We start from the raw sequence: 25,874 nt of genomic DNA, 5'->3' as shown, positions 1-25,874 counted from the left end.
ATGTCCCCCCCACTTTTGAAATCAAAATTACGTCCATGCACAGGGCTCTCAAGTCTCACGCATTGAGCGTGTGACACACGCATTTGACCGTCTTCACACGCTCACACGCCACACTTCCGATTTCACACGGCGAAAAAAAAGTCTAGTTTATTTACCTCCGATCCATATCTATGTCGCCGTCCACTGGCGATCGATCTCGATATACAACCCCCTCACTCATCAGACCAGTTTTCTTCGGATATCCAAAGCCTGTGTGAATTGTAGCCTCAGCTTCATGTTCTTAGCTGACAGGAGTAGCACCTGGTGTCTTCTGCTGCTGTAGCCCATGGTTCAAGGTTCAAAATTTTGTGCGTTCAGAGATGCTCTTCTGCATGCCTTGGTTGTAAACGACTATTGATTATTGGTTATTTGAGTTACTGTTGCTGTTCCATCAGCTCAAACTTGTCTGGCCATTCTCCTCTGACCTCTGGCATCAACAAGGCATTGGCACCCACAGAACTGCTGCTCACTGGATATTTTCTTTTTGGGACCATCCTCTGTAAAAACCTAGAGATGGTTGTGCGTGGACATCCCAGTAGATCAGCAGTTTCTGAAATACTGCACCAACATCCATGCCACATTCAAAGTCACTTAAATCATCTTTCTGCAGCAGATCGTCTCAGCCATGTCAGCTTGCCTAAATGTAAATGTTGCCAAGTTGCTGCCATGTGATTGGCTGATTCGACATTTGTGTTAATGAGCAGTTGGACAGGTGAACGTAATAAAGTGGCCAGTGAGTGTATATTGCTGTCAATAGGCTAATATGACACCCTTACAAATGAGAATTAGCCTAATTCCTTTATCAACTTAATTTTTTATTTGTATAGTTACAACCAGCACGATCAACAAGAGCTTTTGAATATTTTTCTTTGTTTACAGTTAAAACTCACTAACTTACATATCGAAAAAGTGATGATCGGTGAAAAATGTAAACGTCTCAAATAAAAATCTAAAGGAACCTGATAACGAGAGTAACAAATGTAAAAATGCTACATTACCTGGCATAATGCTAACACAACATCAAAACACTTTGAACATAAGCTACAAATAATTATAATATTCTGTATAAACTTATAGCAGATATCAGAGATAATTATGTAAAGTCATTTAAATTACTTTTTTTTTTTTTTTTTTTTTGCAAGAAGACAAACATTTTGTGAGTATTAGGCTGCTACATCACATCCTGATTAAAACTCATAAAGCGTTTTAGGCCACATCATGTAAAATATAAATTATTTTATCTCCACTGACAATGACTGCACATCTGTAGACATTCTTTGAAAAAAAGTTTTATATTTGATATAATCATATTTCAAATAAAGTTTATTATTTCACACAAACTCAATTTTGATTAAATAAGCCAGGACTGTTTTTCACCCCTTAAGAGAAAAATTCAAAGATGTCAGGAGGCTATTGTATACAATCCCTTAAGATACCACAGAAGTCCAATATTTTAAAGGAAAAGAACACATCAAAGACAGATTTAAATTACTAATTAGGCAATCCGTGTTCAGAACAGTGGTACAACATTGCCTATAGTCATGCTTCTCTCTAGTTTTGACCAACTCCCATAAGTGGAATAAGTTTTTACCATAAAAAAAGCACACAAAGTATTCACACACACACACACACACACACACACACACAGTATTCACACACACCATTATAGCACTGATACAAGAGAGACATTCTGTAACACCATTAGAAAGGTAAAATTCATTTTTGTGTATTAAATGTACTATGTTGTGACCATAGCCCTAAATGAACATATCCATATATCTGGAGGTAGAACTGTATTTCCTGAGAAAAAAAGGCCTTTAAAAATCCAACTATTCTATATCCATGTATATGAAAATAAGCTAGTTAGCCCAACCAAAGCTGGCACATTGGTCCAGAGCTTCTCCCCAACACATTATCTTTGTCATTATATATATATATATATGTATATAATTTTAATGTTACTTATCTGATACTGATTTTTCACATATATGGCCAACTTTTACAGATCTTGAAAGAGGGATAAGACAAAACAAACTAGAATAACAACAAAAATAATCTGTAAATGCTATTATCTGAAAAGTTCATGCTTTGGAGATTGAAGGCTCTCGTGTCAGTGACAGACTAACTTAAAATCTACATTTAACAGCAGGACCACTGTTTACATCATAAAAGTAATAACTACATCAGTCTTAGTGTAACAATACATTCTATGGAGAGAGAAAAGCCCACTTAGAATTGTCAAAGCATTAGGCATCCTACAATATGCATGAGCAAATTTGCATGATTCAACTAATTCGTTCTGGTTGTCGTTGCAATATAAAATAAACATTGTCCTTTAAATTCACTGTTACATTAAAGTCAAAATGTTCATTTTTTGGAATACTCAAGCTGTGAGAATTACAGAAGGTGCAAACATATGGAAAGCCAACAGAGTATGATCTTTTAGTGTAGGCTTGTTTCAACATGTGAATCATCACTTTACAATAAATTCATTTTCTCCCACCTTCTGTCCCTATTATTTGATGTCTTATAAACAACAATTTGACTTCAATGTTCCAATATATTTAAAGAGTATTGTATCTTTACATTTCTAAGGCTCGAAATACAGGTCAGACACCATTCACTCAATAAAACAACAAGAGATTACACAAGAGTAAGGTAGATGGGTGAATTCAAATAGCTCGGAGGCCATTTATACTCTAACCACTAGAAGGCAGCATACTATCTGTTATTATCTGGGAACTAAAATTGCTATATCATTAAAGACACAGCAAATTATATTTAGATGTATATAGAAAGAGATATGAGTAAAGCTTGTTTTGCCATGTAACTTAAGGTGATCTGGCATCATTTTCTAATGACAAATTAATATTTTGCATGATTATAACAAATAGAAGTCTTGTCTAAGGTAAATCATAAAGTCTTATAAAACCTTAGAATCTAAGGCAACCACATATGGCACAGGTGGTACACTGAGCAGAGAGAGCTGTTAAAACCTTACAGTATTAACTGGATGTGCTCTGAAAGTGAAAACAAAACAACCCCCCCCCCCCCAAACTGCTGTATGATATAATACCACTATACATTGGTTTTGTATCAGAGTGATTCATTTAATGGTGTTCTCCTGGCTGATAAAATGAATGACTGAGGTAGACAGAGTTTAACAATAACAAGTCTAGAAACTTGTGAGGTATGCTGTCATTTCCTGATAATTATAAAGCACTCATCCCTGAGCCTGTCAGACATGTTCAAACAACACCCTTCAAACATCCATGCCTGTGCAGAATCCCAAGTACCTTATAGGCTAACCTGTAAGATAACTTAAAACCGATGTACAGGGTGAAAGAATGGAGCCAGTTAAAAAAAATATATATGGTATTGGCTGAGAGAGAGAGAGAGGAAGCAGAAGGAAAATGAATGCCAAACTCTTGACAGAAAGTCAATTTAGATATGCACTACAGTCCATATTTTCCATCACATACACTTTTCCATCCCTTCCCTGTTTTAGCATGTCCTGAAAGTCACAGGATTACTTTACAGACAGTTTTATGGTGAGGACAGACAGGTGAGGTAACCACACTAATCTGAATCTGAAATTTAAGAAAGGCTTTGCTCCTCAACACAGAGGACGCAAGCGACCTGAGCCTCAACACTCCGTAACATGAACATTAGTATATGGACACAGGAAACATCTGCAGTCGATTAAGCGCAGAAAATTCTCCTTAAATTCCCATCCAAAATTAGAACAGTTTATCTTAAGAAGCCTAATTCTAATAAGCACAACACTGACACATTCCAACCAGATCAAGAGCAAATGGAGAGATACCCAAAGTCAGTATATGACAATGCAAAATAAAGTCAGGCTATGTAATTCTTTCTACCGAATGCCTAGGTTACTCGGTATGACAGACAAGGTTAGTATTTTATATTTTAAAAGTAAATTTATATGGTATGACTGAATAAAAAGAAACTCTGTTATGTATACTATGTCAGAGCACATCTTCACCTCAAACAGGTCTGAATATTATAATGTCAGACCAGCAAAAGTAGGCCAAATGACATGTGCTTAAGATTTCTATATTCAATGTCAAAATTAATTAATTACGGTTAAATGCAAGTGGTCAATCGTCCACATAGGAAGGTGGATTTGAGAGCCTTCTGAAGCATCTCTATGAAGTTATACATATTTCTGTAGAAATAAACTATTACATTGTAAGGGTATTTTGTTTTGCTTAAAACATGGTGCCTTAAAGAATTAGACACCAATTCATGAAACTGGAGGCAGCTAATGCCAAAGAAAGCGTCTTTCTAGACTAATGTTGCAACAAGGCTACTCTTACCAGTGACACACAGACATTTCCTGAATTTGCAGGCAATAGCAGGCAAGCTCTTTACAAACCTTACAAAATAGCATTACATTTAACATACCAGTGTAGGAATTGTTGAAACATGTTAATTGCTTGTGTTCAGATCTGTAAGAGGGCTTACCTATGCTTGTCTGCTGCACAATTAAAATAAACATTTCTGCTTGAATTTTTTTCCTTTTGTCAATCACATCTTTAAAAATGGCTTTCCAATTGCAATCTCAAGTAAGTGTCAAGGAAAATCAACATGATTAAAACATAGTTTATATACACAGGCATGTATATGCTGGCTTGCAAAAATATATCCTCCTCCGGAAGTTCAGAATGCAGATCTAATGTCGCTCTCACACCACATAGCAAACCTTATTATACCCCTTTGACTTCGATTTCCAAACAAAAAAATAAATGATTGGCATTTGACTTTGAGCGACTGTGAAAATGCTCTCCACTGCCATTTCCAGAACACCACAGATCCAGGCAGCCAGAAACACGGTGTCAAAAAGCACAAAGTCTGACACGTTCATGGTGGTGGAGCAAAGAGTTTGTTTGCAAGCAGTCTGTTTTGGCTCATGCCAAAAATCGATAAAAACTCTGTTGAAGAGATGTTCCACAAGGCACTCTAGATATACATGAATAATACATGTATAGTTTAGAACCTTATTTGCATTAAGTTTTATAACACTAACAAAAAAATTGTATTTTGAAAATGTTCTTCTTTTCTCCTTCATTGTCAGTCAGCAGGTAAAATGTGTAAACAGAGTGCTACCTTTCCTAGTTTCTACTCCTCTACTGATTCCAACCAATGTGTACCCAGAAAAGAAATAAATTATTCACAGATTTTGCATATATAATATAGGTCTGTCTTTACCATAAACTCTTTTGTAGGTGTTTTTAAGTTCATTTTGGCTATTGAACAAAAGAGTGAGTAAAGGAAAGAGAACCTGAGATAGTGTACATCAAGTGAATTGGGAATACGCTCTTCCTGCCTGGAGATTTTTTTGGCATAGGCTCAAGAAACGAAGTTTGATTTTTGGCCTTAGCTAGCTCAGAGGCGGTGAGGGTGTGGGGCGTTTAAGGTGACGGGTTGGTGGAGGTGGATGAAGTCGGAGTCTGGGGATGCGTCTGGGAGGTGCTGCGGCTCCCGGGAGCCTTACCGGACCCTCCGGACGAGGTCAGTCCCGAAGCCTGGGCAAAGAGAACACCTGTGGCAAGACACAGAGAGACGGCGCATATAGAGTTGCATGTTAATTCACTGGAGGACTCATGAAATGCAACATGTATTTAAGTACAAACTGTAAAAGCGTGGAGCATACGCCTCCAGAGACCGATAAATTCTGCAGCGTCCGTTAGGTGCAAGCGAGCACGTTTGGCGTCTGCATGCGTGGGCTGCCACAGCCTGCCCACTCACCGGCATACAGGACTCCGTTGAGCTCCACGGACATACTGATGCTGCTCGTGCCGTTTGTGGTGAGGTTGAGTGCAGAATCCTGTCGGCCATCTGAGACAAAAGCAAGCACACTCGTCAGTCACTCGCAAACAACTACAGACCTCTTCTGTGGTTTTGGGAAGATCACAGGATTCACGGTTTTAGATTACACAATCACGCATGCACACGCACATCTCCTTATCTTTCCACCTTACTGATATCATTTCTTCAATGAGATGAACTCCAATATCATCACAGAACAGGTGCACATAGTCGCTGCATGGAGGCATTCCTGACTGCTGTGTTTCTGAGCAATGAACATGAGTCACAAATTCACGTTTTACTATGAAATGTGTCAAATAAAACCACTGCTACTTAAACCACTGAGTTTACACCCCCTTCCCTCAAAAAAAAAAAAAAAAAAAAGTGTGTTGTTAGTCATGGGAGGGAATCCCCCTCCCTAACCAACGTGGAGTCTCACGGGTAAGTTACAAGTGAGAAACAGGTCAGCATCTCAGCATTTCCTGCACATTAATCCGTCACACTATCAAAACAGTTGTTAAAGCTGACGGGGCTTGGTGTGGGAACAGCACTCAGAAGTTTCTCGTGAGGATGAGTTCAGGCCGTCTCTTGCCATGAAATGTGAGCACAGCATCCTGACAAGGTTAAGACACACAGCAGCGAGGTTAAGACACGTGTGTGTCATAGCATGAAACATTTCAATACTCTTTACCAATGAGAGCTGCAACTACTGAATGAAAGGAAAAGGATTGGTTTCACTACATGCGAACAACTTCACAGTGAATGTTTTCCAGTGAAGTGCCTCCGGTTTTCACTGGTAGATTTTACCACAACGTTTTCAAGAAAACAAGTAATGAGCTCCCCTTTTCTTGGTGGAAACATCAACGTTTTTTCTAGAAATGAATTAAAATGTAGCTCAAACGTAGCCCGAAGTTCCTACTTCAGAGAGAATGATTAGATGGAATTTATTTCCTTCTCCTGCATGCATGAAATCAATCACTACATTCTACAGAGGACATGAGTCCAGTCATATCAGCAGGACTCATGACAGCAGGAAACCGTAAAGATACTCAAGACTAAAGCTTGCGGTAAATTTTCTAGTCAGGCTTTTATAACAGACCTGTAACAGAAGCCGAGACAGAGCCACGCCCATTTGCATCCCTTTATGACCAGATGGTACATTTAAAAGAGCCTAATTGTTTAATGGAGATGGCGGGCTAGGGTTACCTTGGTTGTTGATACGGATGTTCATGGGCATCTGGGCCGACATGGCCAGCAGGTTGTGCTGCAGTGCTCTCTGCAAGAGCCGCTGGTGCTCCTCGGCCGGCAGCGCCATCTTCTTTTCGGGTGGCTCTCCGGCCTCCAGTTTGTCTCGGAGCTGCTCCAGAGCCGCCACCTGGGCGGCCATGGCGGCCTGCACGGCCGCGGCCTGGGCCGCTACCACAGAGTGACCCGACAGAGCCCCCGGAAGCCTGCTGGACGCCGCAGTGTTAGACTGACCGCCGTCGTCTTCTAGACCAAGGTGACGTAGACGGGGCAAGAGGAGGAGAGCAGGAACCATCAGGAGGTGGACAGAAATGGGTTAGCAAACTTTAGAGGTGTTAAAAGACATTAGTGATCATTTTGATTCACAGGATGAAATATGATCTGCAAGTGTTGTTCCTTTGCTGTATTCACTACATTTGAACATGGATATGTAAAATCATTGCAAGATGGAACTCCGTGAACGCACCTCTCAACCGAACCATGTCAGGTGTTGGGAGAGTACAGACACTATACTACCACAACTATACTATGGGGGGCACTAGCTCGCTCCCAGTGATCTCTTATTATGATTAAAAATACGGAAGAGACATCAAAGGAGCGTTTGGCGCTTTGGTTACCGTTTGGGGCAAAACATGGAATAGCTCCGTGCCCACTTCTCTGAACTGCGTTCATGCTCGTCATTTTATTGTTTTTGGGATGGTGCTAGTTAGCCCAAAGTAATTATCAGCTTAGACTATAGTTACCGAGACTGGGCTGGATTAAGTACCCTACTGGCAGGAGTGCACAATACAGAGCCCAAGCACAAGGCACATCATTCTCTGCCACAGATCCCATGGGTCCGCGTCTGAGAGGGGGGGCCGAGGTCTTACCCTTTTTGACTTTTTGTGCGGAGGAGAGCGAGGCGCCGTTGGTGGCCATGGAGAGGCCCAGCGGGAGCTTGGAGAGCATGGTGGGCGTGCCGTTGGGGGAGTAGGTGAAGATGGAGCTGCCGAACCCCTGACGCCGGCCCTCCCGCCGGTTGCTGTCTATGGCAGCCTGGAGCTCATTGGGGTTGCTGAGGCCCCGCTTGTCACATTCGTATGGGTAAAGGTACTTCATGTATCTATGGGTGGACGGGATTGGGAAAGTCAAGCCTGAGAGAACAGGGTCCTAGATCCTCAGGTCCACAACACTTGATCAACCAGTGATACAGCTTAAAACATGTACAATAAACACTTTTGTACCAACGTAAGGTCACATCATATGCAGAGCGTGAACATCAGAGTTTTGGGGTAGTTCTGGTCAAGCACGTCTCCATGTACGTGCTGCACTGCGGCAGGAACTCACTGTGTCCTGAGGGTGAAGGCAGCACTGGTGATGGAGGTGGGTAGGTTCAGGCCTTTGGTGATCTCCCTCCAGAGCTTCTTGTTGATGACCTCCACCAGCCCACCTTTCTCAGTCACCAGCCGGTAGAGCATGTGGAGGTCTAGAACCTGCTTGGCCATGATGGGGATCCTGTTTACTGGCGTCCCTAAGAGCAAACACACGTGACCAAACAATTAACTGCCTTCTTCTCATAGAGATTTCAACTTTTGGTTATTTTTGGTTGATAAATGTCTTGACAATTTCCATACAAGAGGTGACTCAGTAAACCACAGAGATGTATTGTGTGCATGTGGTTAATCTTGAGGGTGGGTGTGGATAATTACTAAATAAGTGGTTTCCCTCAAGTGATTTACAAAGATCTGCCTTTGTATTTTGAGTGAGTCTCCTTGTGTTGACACCTCCCCTGTCCCTAGAGGGCAGTGTCAGGTCAAATGAGTGTAAACATGATCCTCTTTGTTGAATGTGCATTGTCTGAATTACAAAGGCATGTACACATTTCTTTTCAGTGTGCCTAAATAAAGCATTTTCACATAAAAAGGACACATCAGTCACACGTGTACAAGAAAATAACTTCTGCGTGAGCTACTGCTTTTCCATTAAAATGTGACTGAAGATAATGGCTTGACGGTTTCAAGGCCAAATACTGTATGTGCTCATGTTCACACACGTACAGTAGCTTTCTGTACATTCTGGAACCATAGATCTACTTTAGTACACTATAAACCGTAAAAACGTCAGCAGCAGTAAAGCAGTCATTCAAGAAATATATATACGAGCCCTTCAGCTTGAAACCTGAGCCGTGTACCCGTGCGTCACAGGAAGGGAAGGGTAGGGGCAGAAAGGCAACATCTCCCACAATGCACTGCACTACACATTCAGGGTTAGAAACTCAGGCACGGCCACAGGAAATGTGTTTCATCACGTGCTTCTCTTCGAGCTCCAGAACTTTCATGTTCACAGAGTTCTCCGCCTGTCTGATGTTGAGCTAAGCAGCAAACGTGATGCAGCGGTATACGACTCACTGCATTCATGCATCTTAAATGTGTAAGCAGAGTGGCCATAGCTGGGCACCAGATTTCAAATGGCGAGGTCTCGGCGAAAGGCTTTTCCTTCCGTCTTGCGTTATATGTAATCACGTACCTCTTTTCTGCATGAAGCTGAATAAGTCGTCCAAGAACTCCTTCCGCTTGGGGTCACTGTCCAGTTCATAAAGCTACAGTAGAAATGGACAAAGAAAAGGGGGTTGAGAGTGGAAACCAGATCAACTCCTATTAAAGGGAATCTCTCTGAGCGACTGACCGATATAGTGAACCAGGCAAGAACGTTTGATGTGTGTAGTATCTTTTGTGTAATGACCACTTTGTATCACTTGGGTTTGCATGCAGATGTGAGTCAGAGAGAGATGGGTGTGGTCTTCCCCACTCATGAGGTGTGGGGTGGAGAACGGCTATTTACATCTGAAGCAGATGAAGGTTTTGCTATGTTTGTAGTGCACTTTGGCATCACGAGGAGACTATGACAAAGGGCATATTGTGTCATTTACACACAGACACACAATCACATGAACAGTACACAACATATATAATTTCTGTAAGAACATCTTTCTGCTGAGCACATGTTGGAGCAGTTTAATCACGTCGCCAAAGTATGACAAACCGTGACCTAAATAGAGAAATCTGAACCTAAAATACACGAGTGCTGAGCGGGCAATGGTGAAACTCCCATGGGGTGACATATCCTGAAAACCCAGCCCTACTCTATGAATGGAGCCATTTACAGTCATTTACATGTTAAAACAAAACTGCTTTCAACTGGGCTCCTGAGGTATGGCCAACCAGAAGACACCATCTGAAGGTTTCATCATGATACACACTTGACCAAAACTGCCAATGCAGATGGCACACACTGTTGGGTCTCACTTCTCCCCTTCTCCCATTCTCAGTATCAAGAAAATGCAGGAAAGGTTCATTATTACGGCGTTTGTGAACAAAACATGGAGGGCAGGAGTAAGTCAGATATATTCATGGGTGAATCAGTCCCAGAGGGCTAATGGGGGGGGAAGGGAAGTGGGGGAGGGGTGACAGGAGAGGGGGAGGGGCCATAATGCAACACAGGCTTAATTACAGGATGCATGAGTTTTTGAGGAGCACCATACCATAAATCTCTGAAATGGCTCTCTCCCTCTCTCTCCCTCTCTCTCATTTTCTAATGGGATTCCATCAGTGCTTTCTTCCTCTAATTCACAAACGGCCTTCCTTTTCCCAGTCTTCCTAACCACCACACCACCAGGGACATACCCTATCAGCCTTATCAGTTATCACCATGAGGCACATTTCATAACGCAACCCTGCTGGTTCCAATGAAGTCGACTCCAGTGTTTAACGGGCCTGCATACCAGCCCAAGAGGCAGGCTACAACCAGCTCCAAACGCCCCATTCTTTTTGGCCACAATCCTCCAATGCTGCCCATGACCGCAATCAATCGAGAGTGTGTAGTGAACACAATGGCAGCTTCTGATGTAGCTGAAAGCATCAGGTGTATGGTGGTGTGAATGAAAGAGGAGAAATGTGGTTTAGCGACCACACGTGATCAGTGTTATCAACACCTGGGGAGCAGGAAAGGCTCGTCAAACATCTGTCTTTGGGAAATGCAAAATGGAAGCCACTCAAGTGCCATTCACTGCCCCCCTCTTCACAGAGCTCGGCTTTATGGCAGGATAAGCTTATACGAGCCCAGCCCCCTACTCTAATATAGTGGAAATACACCTATTTATCAGTCATGGGGGAGCAAACCTCTTTCCATTAATGCACACAAATCCAGCTGGTAGCGTCACAAGAAAAGTCCATGGGCCAAACATGGCAATGTAATGGATAAAAAAGAAAAGCAACACCACAGGGAAGCCACCGGAGTATCAGATGAAACAGAGATTGGGAGTGAATTTGGGCTGAGGATTCATAGTACATCAGTATTATTGTGAAGCCCCTAACAGACTTTGGAGTTAAACCCTTTCTATTCGCTGATATCATCAGCAAAATGTTGATCAGAGGCAGACACCTGAACAAGCAGTTTTCTCCACTCTCTGACTTCCAACAAGTATCCCTTTGGTACAAGGGCAAATGAAAATGAACACTAAATACCCACCCTCAGACACCGAGAAGCCCCAAACATTATACTCGCGTGACACATGAGCCACCGATCTTGGAAACCTGTAACGGCATTTCACACCTGCTGAACAACCCCAAGACACTAGGGAGGGGGAGGGGGAGAAACTGACCGGCAAGCAAATTTCAGCCTTACGGAGATTTGCTTGCCATGTCCCAGAATAAATAATGAAAGACCATGTTATGAGAGCTCCATCACTCAATGAAGGGTGGGCCTGTTTGGTAAAGGGGAGAGCCATTGTGTGGAAACAATAGTGTTAGCTACCATAACCCAAGTCAGCAGCAGAGATGAGGCTGAGCCCAACACCTGCTTGAATGAAAACCTTATTTTGTATCACTCTTCAGCAGAGCGAAACCTGAAACCCAAAAAGATGTGCACCATTTAATAATTCAAATCACTTTTGAATTTAGCTTTTTTGGCAAGTCATGCATGAACAGGGTCTAGTTTACATCCTTCAACCTCAGTAAGGGAAATTTGAACACAAGCCATGTACAGTTTCGGCTCCTTCAGCCATGAGAACTGCTCACTGAAGACTGGGACAGCACCGGGCCTGCCTGCCTCTGTCCTAGCTGAACCAACGGACCTGCATCAAATTCCAAATCGGCTGATGAGGGACGAAAGGACGAAGCAAGGACAAAAGAAAGCACAAGCTGACACAGCTCGCCTTTCATCTATTGTGAATACAATTTGCATGGCCTGCAAAAGCAAGATTTCCTGTTGAGGACCCAGTGAGGTCCACTCCTTTCTCTACAGAGCGATAGAAAGAGGCTGATCATCGCTTTAACAGAGAAAACACGCAACCAGAAACAAAGTTCAGATTTTTTGCCACAGACGAGCGTGCAAATTTCACAGCTGAGGTGCAACGAGCATTGTCAGAACATTTCTTGAGACTGAGAATTAACCAAAAAAAATAGTATCAGCTCTCTTTTCGGTTCCCCTTTCACAGGGTTTGACTCGTATGGAGATGACACTGCTGTCTGCTCCCTCGTCTGTTTACACCGCGACAAATACAGTTCAAAATAAAGCACAGCAAAGCACTGTTCTACAGCGTGCAACAGCACAGCCGCAAGAAAATGTTAAGTGTACGGCATTGGATATGAAGACTAGCAGCAAAGACACCGAGGGCAGAAGAAGAGACATGGCTGGCCAGGTACGGCATGTCTGAGGAGAGGGGGTCTTTCTGCTGTGTATTAGCCTCCTTTTCTTTTCTCAGGGAGTGACTCGTGTCAATAATGGGGTCTCACAGCTCTTCCTGTGCCACGGCCTCTCAGCCCTCCACATGTAGCTGCACCTAGCCTGTGTAAAAGCTTCTAATGGTGAGGTCTCCGACCGCACGGTATAGGTCATACAATCAATAAGAGGACGGACAAGCGTTTGACCTCTGCTGAGCCTTGATTGGTCTGGTTCTTATGGGGGGCCCCCCTTATACAACTGCTCTTGGGTAAAAGGTGGTCGGGTATGAGAAGGTCAACTGACTTGTATCCTCCTAGTCATTAGTACCCTAATGGTGGAGGTGGTTTTACTGTTCTGATAAAGAGTCACAACACACGTCTCCGAAGAAGCTGCACAGGAATCGGCAAAAACCCTTGAAAGGTGGGGGCAAAACTGCACATTTGGCCTTGCACAAGCAAACAAATAGAATGACCCAGAGGAAAACATGCAAGCAAAAACAGGAACCAATGACAGAGCAAGAAACAAACCTACGGTACAAATAGGAGACAGACAGGGAAAGTGCTACGCTAGGCATTTGTGCAATCTTGTCACATTCCAGCAGAACACCCCATCACCCCCTAGCAGCCTTTGAAAGGCTGCCAGCTCCCAGAAGCCCCAGGTGATGGGGCCTTGTCATGCTGCCTGACTACTGCTTGCTCAGTTTTTGACATCTTACAACATCTAGGGTCTCTGCCAAAAAGCAGTTCCTCACCAAGCCCTGCTTGGCCAGAGTCCAACCCATTACAGCCTTTTGCAGGAAAAGTAAAATAGATCTCTCCCTTGTCATTTTTAACCATTTTTGCTACTGGTACATCCGAGAGGTTCTTGTAATCCTTTAAGAAACACCAGCTTCATTTAATTACAACAAGTTTAATAAGATGATAATAAGTTAATAATAATGGGGTTAATAATACGATGAGTTTCATCAGACATTTGAGCTTAGATCATTGAAATCATACAGCGTCCCTCAGTCTCTGCACCAGTTGCTTTATGTTCTGAATGACTGTGGAACTGAATATAATGGTATCACACTTCAGGTGTCCAGCAGCACCAAGTCCAGCCGGACTATCATTCTTCAAATGCATCCATGAAGCAGGCGGTGTTAGCTTTAAGAGGGACAACACTTACTCCAAATATATCTCCTAATGACAGTGTGTATTAAAGGATACTGAAGGATAAATCTGAGTTGTGTCAGATTTATTCAGTCAGCCAAGTAAAGCCTGTAACTCCCTGCCTTGGATTGACATGGCATTTCAAGTGCTGTGTACTTAACATAATTAATTAATTCCTAAAATGTTTGTCAACAGGTTATGGTAGAAGCTTCATCTAGAAAGTATGACTCATGTTTGAAAAGCTAATCATGTGACCATCTGCCTCTACAACATCAGAGGAAATAAGTGTTTACAAAACACTGCCATGACATTGTGGCAGGTAATTTAAGAGTTAAATGAAAGAGAGGTTAGCTAGGGAATTAACAAACACTGGATCATAAAGAATACGGAAATAAGCTTCAATGTAAGCATTAATGATTTGTGTTGATCATGCAGTTTATCTTATAAAGTGAGATTGGCAATTTTTACAGTTCGAACAGGTTCACGCAGTGCACGGAGAGATCCATTCAAGCTAGCCCCCGAAACAGGCCGATGACGTCACGGTGACGACGGTCACTGGAGCAGCTGTGCTGCAGACACCAGGCAGAACACCACAAGAGTGAGTCTGTGTGTCTGTGCCATTGTGCAATCTAGGAAGAATACCAAACAGCTTGAGATAAATACACACCAGCTGGTTGCCAACACTGGTGAATGTGGGCCATAATTTCATACACATACATCTTTATTGCTCTTTTTGCACATAAATAATTCTGTGCTACGATTGAATCAAAGAAAAGAAAGAAAGAAGAAAGGACCTGCCAGACACACGTGTGTACTGGTTCTATTTGCTTTTATTGCTCTCAAATAATGTACACAATGAGTAAAAGCATGATGGAAATTTACTCCAATACGTGTTAAGAAAAATGAAGGAGAATAAATGTGTAGTTCTTCAGTTTAGTGCATGGTTTCAGTAGATACTGCCTCCAATCTACTGCAGGCATCAATCTTTAATACCAAGTCATTTAAATGGAGGCTCACTATAGAGGGTGTAATGAATTTTTAAAGAGATGTCCTGCTTTACTGTCCATCTGGGCTGCATTTGCCCTGCTGTGTGCATTTACAATACAGATGAGACATCAAAGGCTATTTCTGCCTTTTCTTTTGCCTCAGGAAGTTTGTGTAATATGAAACCGTAACAACTGACAACATATAGGACACATGTTTAATGGAGAAAAAAAAAAATCAAGAAGTTATATGTGTGCGTATATATATATATATATATATATATATATATATATACACACGTGTGTGTAAATTGTGTATATACTTTATCCTTATAGCTAGACGCTTTAAAAATCAGAAAAATACAAACACTAGCATCTCACTCTAGTCATCAGAATCAGGTTTGCAGATTTTAAAACCTACTTCCAGTCCAAAAGCGTCTGTAACATTTGGTCTTTCAGTTTTACCCTGCAGTAAGACCCACGGCTCTTAGCGATCAAAAAGTGCTTAGTGTGCGGGGACAAAAGCAACCTGACCCAACAGTTCCTCTCGGGCGCCTGCATGTGACCAAATCTCTTTAGTAAGCACTTACATAAGGTTTGAAAGACTGAAAAATACAACCTCATTCTCATGTGTAAACCATTTGTTTAATTAAAACCACAAACTTGGCCCACAAACAGCCAATCTGTTCTCTTCACATTAGTACCAGTATATCTTTCAACCAATGAAATCAGTTTTCTTTATTCATTCCACTACTTGGCCAGCCAGCCAGTTCTATCAGAGGCAAACTGGCAGTGTGCCTTAATGTCACATTAATAATAGCTGTATCAAAATTAGAAGCTCGCTAGTCAAGAAGATAGGCCACCCTCGCTGCCCTGTTCTCGGTGTTTTGTGGAAGAACACAACTCAGATTCTTGGAAACTACTGGAAGAAGACCATCGTCTAAAGACTTGTTTGATATCAGTCTGTCACTTGGGGAAATAAAATTGTTGTCATTCTAGGCCAGAGATGATCTGGGAGGGGTTCCAACTGACATGGGTTAACAGAGATGTGCTGCTTTACTGTGCCAGAGTCTCTTCTGGCAGAGTGGACAGATTATCACTCTCCCTCAGGCACATTCCAAACTGCCTCCACCCACCTGCCCAAAATAAACTGCATCTGATTAACCCTCCACTTCCCACGCATGTGCACTCACATATATACACAGTTGCCTTACTCGATAGATGGCTTAAAAGCATCCCCTGTTTAATTAAATGCTGAAAATAATTTCAGAAGATTCACCACAACGTTTACCTTAGTCTGTTTAGATTCATCTGTTGTTCAGAAAACAACACTGTCTGTCTGATATGCCTTTCCACCCTATTTGAGTTTTGACAAATTTTAAATGTCAGAGAGGTTCTCTGTCCCATTTTGCCCCTAGAAAGAGTAAAGGGGGTGTAGGGGGACGGGGGAGGGGGCAGGGGCTGTAGGATCCGTAGCCTCAGCCATACATTACACCAGCCATCCTACATGGCCTGACAATTGTGTAACATTATCTTAACGGACGGAGTACTGCAACTCTTGATTAACTGTCACCAATATCCACATCTCCTGGTGACTGCACGATATGGGGATCTATCTCCAAGCGGGTCATTTGATTAAGGCCTAACTGCATTTACGTGCCAATCTATACGAACAGAGCAACTGTCAGCCTTCTCAGAACATATGTAGTTTCTACATGTCAAAGTATCAGGGCATCTCTCCCCTACAGCTCCTTACAATGATGCAGCTAAAGATTGACATCATTTATTTCCCTGACGAACACCTTCTAAATCATTCACTAAACCTATTCATTACTTCCATATCACCTACGACGTTACACATGATGTCATCATATAACAGTACTTTTCATACAGAGCAAAATGTTGAATGTTGAACAACATGTTCATATAGAAACTGATGTTGAAACATGTCCAATTGGTTGAATGTCCTTAATACAACAGCCCATCTCACAGTCTGAGAGAATGTGGAATTGAGCCAAGAATCAAGATCTAAGAGGATAAAATCAACCAAGGATGAGGATTTTTTATTCTTTCTTGAAAATCCATGGGAAACACTTAGCTTATTAGTAACACAAATTCAGCACTGGGTCCTTTCACTTCCTCTAATCAAGAACAAATGCAGGTCTTCCAAGCCAGCTGTGTTAACTTGGGCTTGAGAAGATCTCTCATTTACACATACGGTTTCATTCCAGCCGTAGTGTTGGTGTTGACCTGGAGCAGACAGCAAAGAGGGCCTTTGTGAATACTGTTTAACTCTCTTTCCATTCTAGTTGTGATTCCCAGCATTATCCCTCAGTGTGCGAGTTTTAAAAGGCTATATCATGTCAACTGGGAGCTTAGAAGCAGCTGTAAGCATACAATACACCCCACTTTAACCTTCTCCCTTTATGGCATTTGAAAAAAATTAAATTCACTCCACAGCAAGCACTTTCTGAGGTAGTGTATGGGTCATCACTGGCGACTAGCAGATCAGGCCCAGCGCAAAGGCGTACCTGTCTGAACTGCTCCTCGTAGGTCCAGTCGCCGTGGTCCTGGCTGTGTAGCTGCCCATGAGAGGACGGGGCGGCGCCCGACGGGCGGGGCTCGGGGGCGGAGCCTGCTCTGGCCTTCAGCAGCTGGGCGTGGGGGTGGAGCTGGCGATGGGGAAGCAGAAGGATCCCTCGGCCAGGGGCCACGGCCTCACGGCCCGTCTGCAGGCCTTCCTCGCCCAGGTCGTCTTCGTAGTCTTCCTCCATTTCTCCCTCAAAGTCGTCCTCATCCCACTTCTGCTTTCTGTTTATGAACACCATAAAATAAAATACCATCTTAACAAAGCACACCAGTAAAGGCAAAGGACTGTTTATCACTTCAGAACTTCAGATTTACTCCACAAAATTATTCATACCTGCTCATTCCAAGTTACAAAAATTTGACAGTCTTACACAATTCTATGTAAATTGTTCATAAATCTCATATTTTAGTATGCACATTTTAGAGACCAGGCTAAGAAGATGAAATGATCACATTTATTAGCATACGTCTTCCTCCTTACATTTGCTCCTCCTCCTCCGACCCCATCATGTCTTTGTATTGCTCCTCTCCGTCATCATCGTCCTCTACATCGTCCTCATCCTCGTCTGCAATGCTGCTGCGATCCGACATGGGGCTGTCGACCGTCCCCTGCCTCTGCAGTCCGGCCGCCACGGCCCTCATGGCCGCTAGCGCTGCCATCTGAGCGCGCTCAGTGTCGGAGGCGGAGCTTAGCTTCAGCTCCTCCTCTGTGGCGGCGGAGCTCTGCATTTGTCCCACCTGCTGCTGCTCCATCAGCAGCTTGGCCTGCTGTTGCCTGTGCAAGTTCTCCATCACAGCTTGCAGCTTCATCTCCAAGGAAACAGGATGCGCCGAGACTCCGCCCCCTTCGCTTCCCCCGACAATCAATCAGGCAAGCCGGGCCCGCCCTTTGAGTTGATTCCGCTTTTCCAACACAAAAGTCCAAAACCTAATGGCTGCACTCTGAGAAGAGCTCACAAAAACATTTCCTACTGACAGGGTGACGTTGTTGAAGACGAGGCCTTCTCCTGCTCTATTGGCTGCAGTGGCCTTCAGAGAGGAGGCACGCCCCCCCCCCTCCAGACACAAGAGTGTGCAGCTTAAACGCAGCCTAAGGAAACAAGAAGGAGAAAAGACGTCAGTGAAAGTGAGATTGAGCGTTCTAATGAAAACGCTCCAACCAGCTGCGTTCTTCTCTTTTTACGCCACATATAAGAAGATTCTTGCTGCTGACGCTTCATTGTTCCACTTGCATGCGGTTACGTTGTTATAGACACCACATACAATATAGATAAAAGACAAGAGACGTACATGATCTGTATGCATGTCAAATAACGTGTACCTTAGACCAGCAAATGGTACATTCAATCCAGTGTCACTCAATGAAAGGTCCACTACATTTTACCAAAAATAAAATTGGCAACAAATGGAAATGTAGAATTATTACATCATGTCATATAAGTTGTGTCTACAATTCATTTCATAGTTTGTAGTTTGGGTTATTAAGAGAGAACTTACACGTTTGAGCTCATGAAGATGTTAGACCCTTCTGAACTTCTGTGGAATGAAAGTCTAGTTAGACTTTTAAAGTTCTCTCAACACAGGTTTCCAATGAGAATAGAGCAGGAGAACTGCATCTTGAAGATCTTATACAATACAAATACAGTGACCCAATTCCACACAGTTGCACTTTTTTGCATTTTTTCTATGCAAAGAAGAAGAAGAAGAAAGAAGAAGAAAACTTCAGAAACTGGAATTCTGCTTTAAACCTTTAAATTTATGAAGGAGTGGTACATTAAGCTAGAAGTTGGCACGCGGGCTAAAATGACCTGGATATATCAAGCCCTTAACATTTAAAATTTGCAGTGCACACTTTTTCTTTCTTAGAGCCTGTTGGTACAGTGTGAGCAGTTACTATAAAATTACAGTCCTCATATTGCTTATCCAAAACAACCTGCATGTTGCTACAATAAATTATTATATGTGCACTAAACAGCAAGACGTTTGAAAATTATACCACGAGACAGAGGTCTCTATAAGCTCACAGTACATAAAGCCGTCACTTCTTATCATACAGACATAGGCTCCATTTTAGAAAGCTTCATCTCTTCCATCGATCTGTAGTTGTGCAACACTCACACAACAGGATATACCAGGAGGATTTCTTTACTAGATGTTACAAAAGAGGCTACATTCATAGACTCAAGTCTAGCTAATCATAGACAATACCTTAAATGCTCCATAAGTCAAGTGTACCACAGAAGCAATGCAGAATATGTATCTGTTCAACACGTATGTTAACTAAAAGAATACACATAGCAGTACTGTATTGAATAAGTTCAAGGCACAAAAATCCCACACATACAAATGCTGGGACATTAAAGTTTATGTGAAACAGTGGCCATAAGGGAGACTGTAAGTAATGCACAGAAATATGACTGACGGCAGAACGCCATCCACCAGGACACGGAAATATTCCCCTCCTATTCACATTTGTATTACACGCCATCAAAATGCTACAGCTCAATACTGTGACGTCCGCTGGCGTATAGCAGACCACGCCACTATGATGCCCCCGAGACTGAAGACGAGGAAGTTCTGGGCTCATCCGAACCCCCACCCTGCCTGCCCTCAGTGACGGGTGTTGGGGGTGGGGTGGCTGGGGGGAGTAGCCAAGATTGCAAGGCCTGAGCAAACAGTACGAGAGATAAGGGAAGAGCAAAGGGTCCAATTCCACACAGATAAAAACCCACATCCACATCCCCGGCAAACGGCCCACAGCCCACTTGCCGTAGCACACCTGATCGAGCCCACGGGCTCAGTGCCGTAGCACACCTGATCGAGCCCACGGGCTCAGTGCCGTAGCACACCTGATCGAGCCCACGGGCTCAGTGCCGTGTCAAACACAGACATGACGCTGACTGTGCATCGAGATTCCAGGAACGACCAAAGAGCAAATGTTTAGAAAAAGCTGCGGAGAGGGGCCAAAAACAAGGAGGAGCCAAGATAAAAATAAGGCAGAAATTATGCGTATGAGACTAAACATATCAAATGAAATGGAGCTGATGTTTACTATATCAAGCTGTGGATGTTTATATGTTGGTGCCTTGCAAAAAAAAAGGGGGAGGGCCATTCAGCTGTTTACACTATACCGCCCGGCTCTCAAGGACAGGATGTAACAGCACAGACCGCCGATGTATACTTTCAAGACGAGCAGGCGACCATGACTTCAGCATCACCGCGCAAGAAACAGCCACAGAGCAGCACAATGTGGCCAGACTGACAAACGTCAGCACGGAAAACGAAATAAAATCCCCTATTCATTCAGCTCAGCTCCGCTGGTGGGAGCATACAGGAGCCTTTCAGTTTCCCCACAAGCGTTTCCTCAGTGGAATGCTGAATTACATCCACCGAGGGTCCTAACAACAGAACGAGAGCATGTGCTCAGAAACTGACCATCACACTACTGGAGAAGGACAGAGCGGTCTACAGTCTAAAGCAAATCTAATTTATGTGGCTAGGCAATCAAAGAAGGGAACGTTTCCTATAATCTAATTTATACAGATCTCCATACTCTCTTCAGCCATTTTAGGAAGACTACCACAGCCATGTCCTCTTTCATAACCAGGTTATGTCAGCACATTTAAAATGTCTGGAAAGTTGGTAAAACAGGTACAAGTGCGTGCGTACACACACACACACACACCTCTTCTAACCTCTGAACCTAAACATAAGTACATTTCAGTGAGTGACTAGTAGAACACTAGCATTATTACTGACTGGTTTTAGAATTAATGGAAAATATTGCCTTAGGCCATACCATTCTTGTATTTTAAAAAAGTTTAATGCATTTAAAGTAATTCTAAAAGAAACTCATATTTAAACAATACATATAGATAGACAGTTTATTTCAGAATCTTCATTTAAAGCCTTTATTTTTCTGACTTTCAATCACTAAACCAAGAGGGAAGAAACATTTTTGTAAAAAGACTGCAAGTGTATATTTTACTGCCTTGAGGGGTATAACATTGCTTTTACCCATGTGGCTAACTTGGCGGGAATGGTGTCGATTGACATGGACAATTCCATACAGACATCTCAGATTCAAGTTTTGCAAGTTTGCTACTTTGTTACTCAGCTTTTTTCCAACAGACTTTGTACTGGTAGTTTCATTAGGACATCAAGACTATATCGCAGTTAAAGAAGTTAGTGATACGGAGTTAGATTACAGCACACGACTCTTGTAGGGAAATTCTCTGAAATCTTGTCAATTTACTTTACCAACAATGAATATTTTATTACCATCTGAAGGTTGATGAACTGGATAAACCCAATGGGGGTGGGGGTGGGGGGGGGTTCTCTAGAAGGTAGGGTGCATTTTGTCCATGTTCTTACTCAAACCTCAACCTTCAGGAATCAATCATAAGCATTTCTTTAGTTACAAACATTCAACGAAGAAGAAAAAAAAAGACGATGAGAGCAAAGGCGCAATTCAGCAATCAATTTCCCTTGGCAAGTCTGAGGTGAAGTACCAGCTTCCCCATTATGTGAATGACACGAGAGTTGTGTGGTTAAGCTGAGAATGGCAAAAAAGTGCTCCCCTCTACTGCATCATCAGTCCTGAGCACGCTGGCTGACGTGGGAGTCTGGCGCACTCAAAGGATCTCCGACTGGAAAGGAAAAGCGAGAAGCGATCAGCTGGGCCGAATTCCCAAAGCGTGGAATCACAGGTTTTTGGCATGAGCGTAGAGAACGATGCCAAAGACACTTTAACATGTGGATCTTGGCAAAGGAACAGCTGAGCACTGGCCAAGCCACTCATTTCCCCTCCTTTCGGCAGTAAAACACAAGACAGGCGTGTTCTCAGGCCAGCCGCCCCACACCTCCTGTTCTGTAAACATAGCTAATCTGTTAAAGGTTACTTTGGTGCTACTGAATGGAGCCAAGCAACAATAACACCAATCGTGGTGATATGGCACAAAAACAAACAATAATGTTATTGGACTTTTAAACCTGAGGAAAGCCTGGGTCTGTTCAGAAGACACAAACTGCTACTATTATCACACAGAAGCTCTTCCCAGGTGCCGTACAAAACCAAACTCCTCTAGGCTAATTGTCCAAACATATTGCATGTATGGTTTAATATAAACACAGCAACCCCCCTCCCCATCACCCCCAAGTGCTGCAAGAACAGAAATCTGACACCATTTCTGCCTGGCAACACCCAGAAACCTGTTCAACCTGCTTCAGTGAGGATTTGCAATCCTTCAAAAAGAAGAGGAATTAAACATTAAGAGAAAAGAAAAGAAAGAATGGATTGGTGTTCTCCGTGATCACAGATGAAACTGTGAAACTCCGTAAGGACCTTGGGGCAAAAACCCAGAGACCACCTTTTCCCACGTGCCTCTTCTTATCAATATACTAAACTAGGCGCCCCGCCCTAGTCCCTGCATTACAGACAAACACCCCTCTTGGTTGAAAAACAAATACCAAAGAGGCGAGTTATTTACTCCTCAGACACCTGCCTTATTTGAATTACAAAGCTGGAAATGGAAGAAGCCAAGGAGACTGGAGAAACAGATGAAGCTGTTACAATATGACTGTCCACTCTTACATTTGTCTTCTCACTTTTGACACTAAATTCATCAACATCTCTCCCAAGATGGCTCCAAGTAGCTTGGCTCATTAATTATGTGGTTGACGTACACAGCTTAACATTATTCCACATAATCAAATTTCAACATGTGTTATAATATTAATGCTGCATTAATGCTACTTTATTAAAGTCTACAAGGAGAAGGTCATCAGATCAAACTTCTCCATACAATAGTTGAAGCACATCTTCCTAAACAAAAAATAAATCACTTGGCCTATATCTTATTTCATCTACCATTCTGATATGAATTACACATATATAGACACTAGCACATGACCCAATTCATATCTTCACAGTATCCAAGAAACAGATTAATTATTCCAAAAACAGATGGATAGCTATCTGAAAATTAGAGTCGAGGTGCAGCTAAGACAAAAATCTGCAAACTCATTTGCACACTCAGAACCTTCTGCAAATGTCTGAACATCTCACCTTTGCTAAGCATTTGAATGTAAGGCAAAATCACCATGTTTGACATAATGCAATCAGGGAGCCATTACTACAAGGCTGAATTTGAAATCGAATCCATCCCATACAAGTACGTGTCTCGTAAGGGCATGTATTCCTCTTTAACAGGACATGTATTCCTCTTTAACAGGACATCTTATTCATTAGGCAGACTACATTGCGCAGTCCAGCTTTTAAAGTGCTCATCTTGATTGCTGACTATTCAATTTTAATCCACTGAGATACAATCATGATGGAAGACTTGGATGTTTCAACACATCACTTTTTATGGCATTGAAAATAGGGCAAAGAACACCCAAGAATAAATAGAAACATGAAAACACAGATAAAGGCATTTTTCATATAGTTTAAGAGGCCTCTGTGATGTCTATTCTCTACAATACATATAATTGTAACATCTATGCTGAAGTAATACGTTATGTATATTCAGTAAGAGAAGACTACATGAAAAGGTTTTTTTCTACCAAGATCAGTATAAAATATTGTAACCCAATTATTGTTTTCTTTTAAAGCAATTTAAGTTTTCCTTGTAAAATGTAAACCTGGAAATGAAAGGATATCAAATCAACTGTTGATTATAAAAGTCTTACTGGTTTACTCACCAAAATAAAAGTAACATTTAACATTTAAATAAAAAGTTAATGCAACAAAGAACTAACAAGAAAAGCTGTGGGAATGGTAAGGTAGGGCTTTGTGGCATTAGGCCATATAAACCAGTCTGAAAATTTCAGGAATGTTGGTTTATGCAGGTGTTCTGATATACAAAACAGTTGATGTTCCTACTAGAGAATTCGCTGATGATTTGGCAAGGGGAAACAAACATAAGCAGTTTTAAACAATGTAAATACCATAGGATGTTTACTTATTCCGATTATTCGTAGCAAAACTCCGTACACATACACGGAATAATCTTTGGTGTATGCATGTTCCAGGCCACGTGCACTCTACGTTTCTGGGTTCTGACATAGCGCTTCTGTTCACGTCAACGAAAGAGCCGGTAGATATTAAAGTAAACAAAAACTGGTTATTAAATAACAATAATAATAAAGCCATGAAACCACAAACAACCTTAAAGTAACACATTCTATTTCAATGTGACTAAAGACGTCAGAATCGTAGATTTGCAGACTAGCCTATAAAACCCACGATGGTATGGTCTATATGTTCATGGCTCCTCCCGATACGCCTATTCTAATTTAGTCTAGATATATGTATAAAAATGTCAGAATATTCACACACAATATGAGCATACGACTAAAAATAATGGACATCGCGCACACAACCAACACAACACTGGTGTACTTTGGGGATCTTTACATTGAGATCATATCTCAACGGGGTTCCCCCTCTCTCTATGTATATATTGCGTAATGTAAAAAGTCAAATAAATGATTGTGTGCGCATGTAATTACCCGTTATACCTGCAAAAACACCCATCTAAAGGTCATCCGGTAGAAATGCCATAGCATTGGCTTGTTTGCTATGCACCTGTGTTATCTACCGTCGGTGAAAAGTTCTTTAACGTTTAGCTACAAACGAGTAAAGCCAATATCGCTTAGATATACAGCAGCGATCAATACTGCACTTCCCCACTGGAGAAGAGAGATCACCCAAACACTGGCTGTGTTGGGCACTTTAAACAGCATGTTATACAATCTATACCCAACTTACCTTAACAAAACATGATTCCTCCACAGTTATAAAGGATGTGCAAAGATGTAGTGGGACTGAGCGTCTTTTTGTCAATATGCAGCTAAAGCGATGGTTGTGTTTAATCTAGATCTGATCCTCTAGTTGATGTGCAGCGCCACACACACACTGTAACACTGACTGATACACTCATGTTGATAGTGAAGGTACAAGGATCATCGGGTTCGAAATAAATGTTACAAAAAATAAACATGATACATTTGCGTTAGAATAAAAAAATTCATGCAACAAATCGTACTTTATAGCACAAAAAATACAACGTAGTAAAAAAAACTCACCAATTCAGCTTCCGTTTTGTTTTTTTGCACTCTTGGGAACCGGAAGCAACATTCCTGATTTCCCTGTGACAACAATGCGCTCGTGACGCTTATTAAATATGTGGTGGAGACTATCTGTGTCAACGCAGTGTGATGTACGGCTTGTATGTAGTACACTAACACAGTGTTAATTCAACCTGATTTCAACATTAGAGGTAATTTGGAAGTAACATCGCATCTATGACTAATCTGAGGCGTGTCTGTA

General features: G+C 42.2%; 1 protein-coding gene across 4 annotated transcripts; it reads right to left on the bottom strand.

Moving 5' to 3' along the window:
* Positions 1-1,344: 1,344 nt before the first annotated feature.
* arid3a (AT-rich interactive domain 3A) lies at positions 1,345-25,874 on the bottom strand. 4 transcript variants are annotated; one of them, XM_077024405.1, is made up of 10 exons: positions 25,631-25,873; positions 19,037-19,075; positions 18,021-18,629; positions 17,482-17,761; positions 9,622-9,694; positions 8,443-8,626; positions 7,986-8,218; positions 7,078-7,362; positions 5,812-5,901; positions 1,345-5,605 (listed from the first exon to the last, which is right to left on the bottom strand). In XM_077024405.1, the coding sequence occupies exons 3-10, from the start codon at positions 18,347-18,349 to the stop codon at positions 5,475-5,477; spliced, it is 1,605 nt and encodes a 534-aa protein (XP_076880520.1). In that variant the 5' UTR covers positions 18,350-18,629; positions 19,037-19,075; positions 25,631-25,873; the 3' UTR covers positions 1,345-5,474. The 4 variants fall into 4 exon arrangements, with proteins under 4 accessions (XP_076880520.1, XP_076880521.1, XP_076880518.1 ...); XM_077024406.1 differs by lacking the exon at positions 19,037-19,075 and having other exon boundaries at positions 7,078-7,359; positions 25,631-25,874; XM_077024403.1 differs by lacking the exon at positions 19,037-19,075.

This window comes from Brachyhypopomus gauderio, chromosome 12, assembly GCF_052324685.1.
Source record: "Brachyhypopomus gauderio isolate BG-103 chromosome 12, BGAUD_0.2, whole genome shotgun sequence".
NCBI classification, from domain to species: domain Eukaryota; kingdom Metazoa; phylum Chordata; class Actinopteri; order Gymnotiformes; family Hypopomidae; genus Brachyhypopomus; species Brachyhypopomus gauderio.
This window is presented reverse-complemented; position numbering and strand designations above follow the sequence as displayed.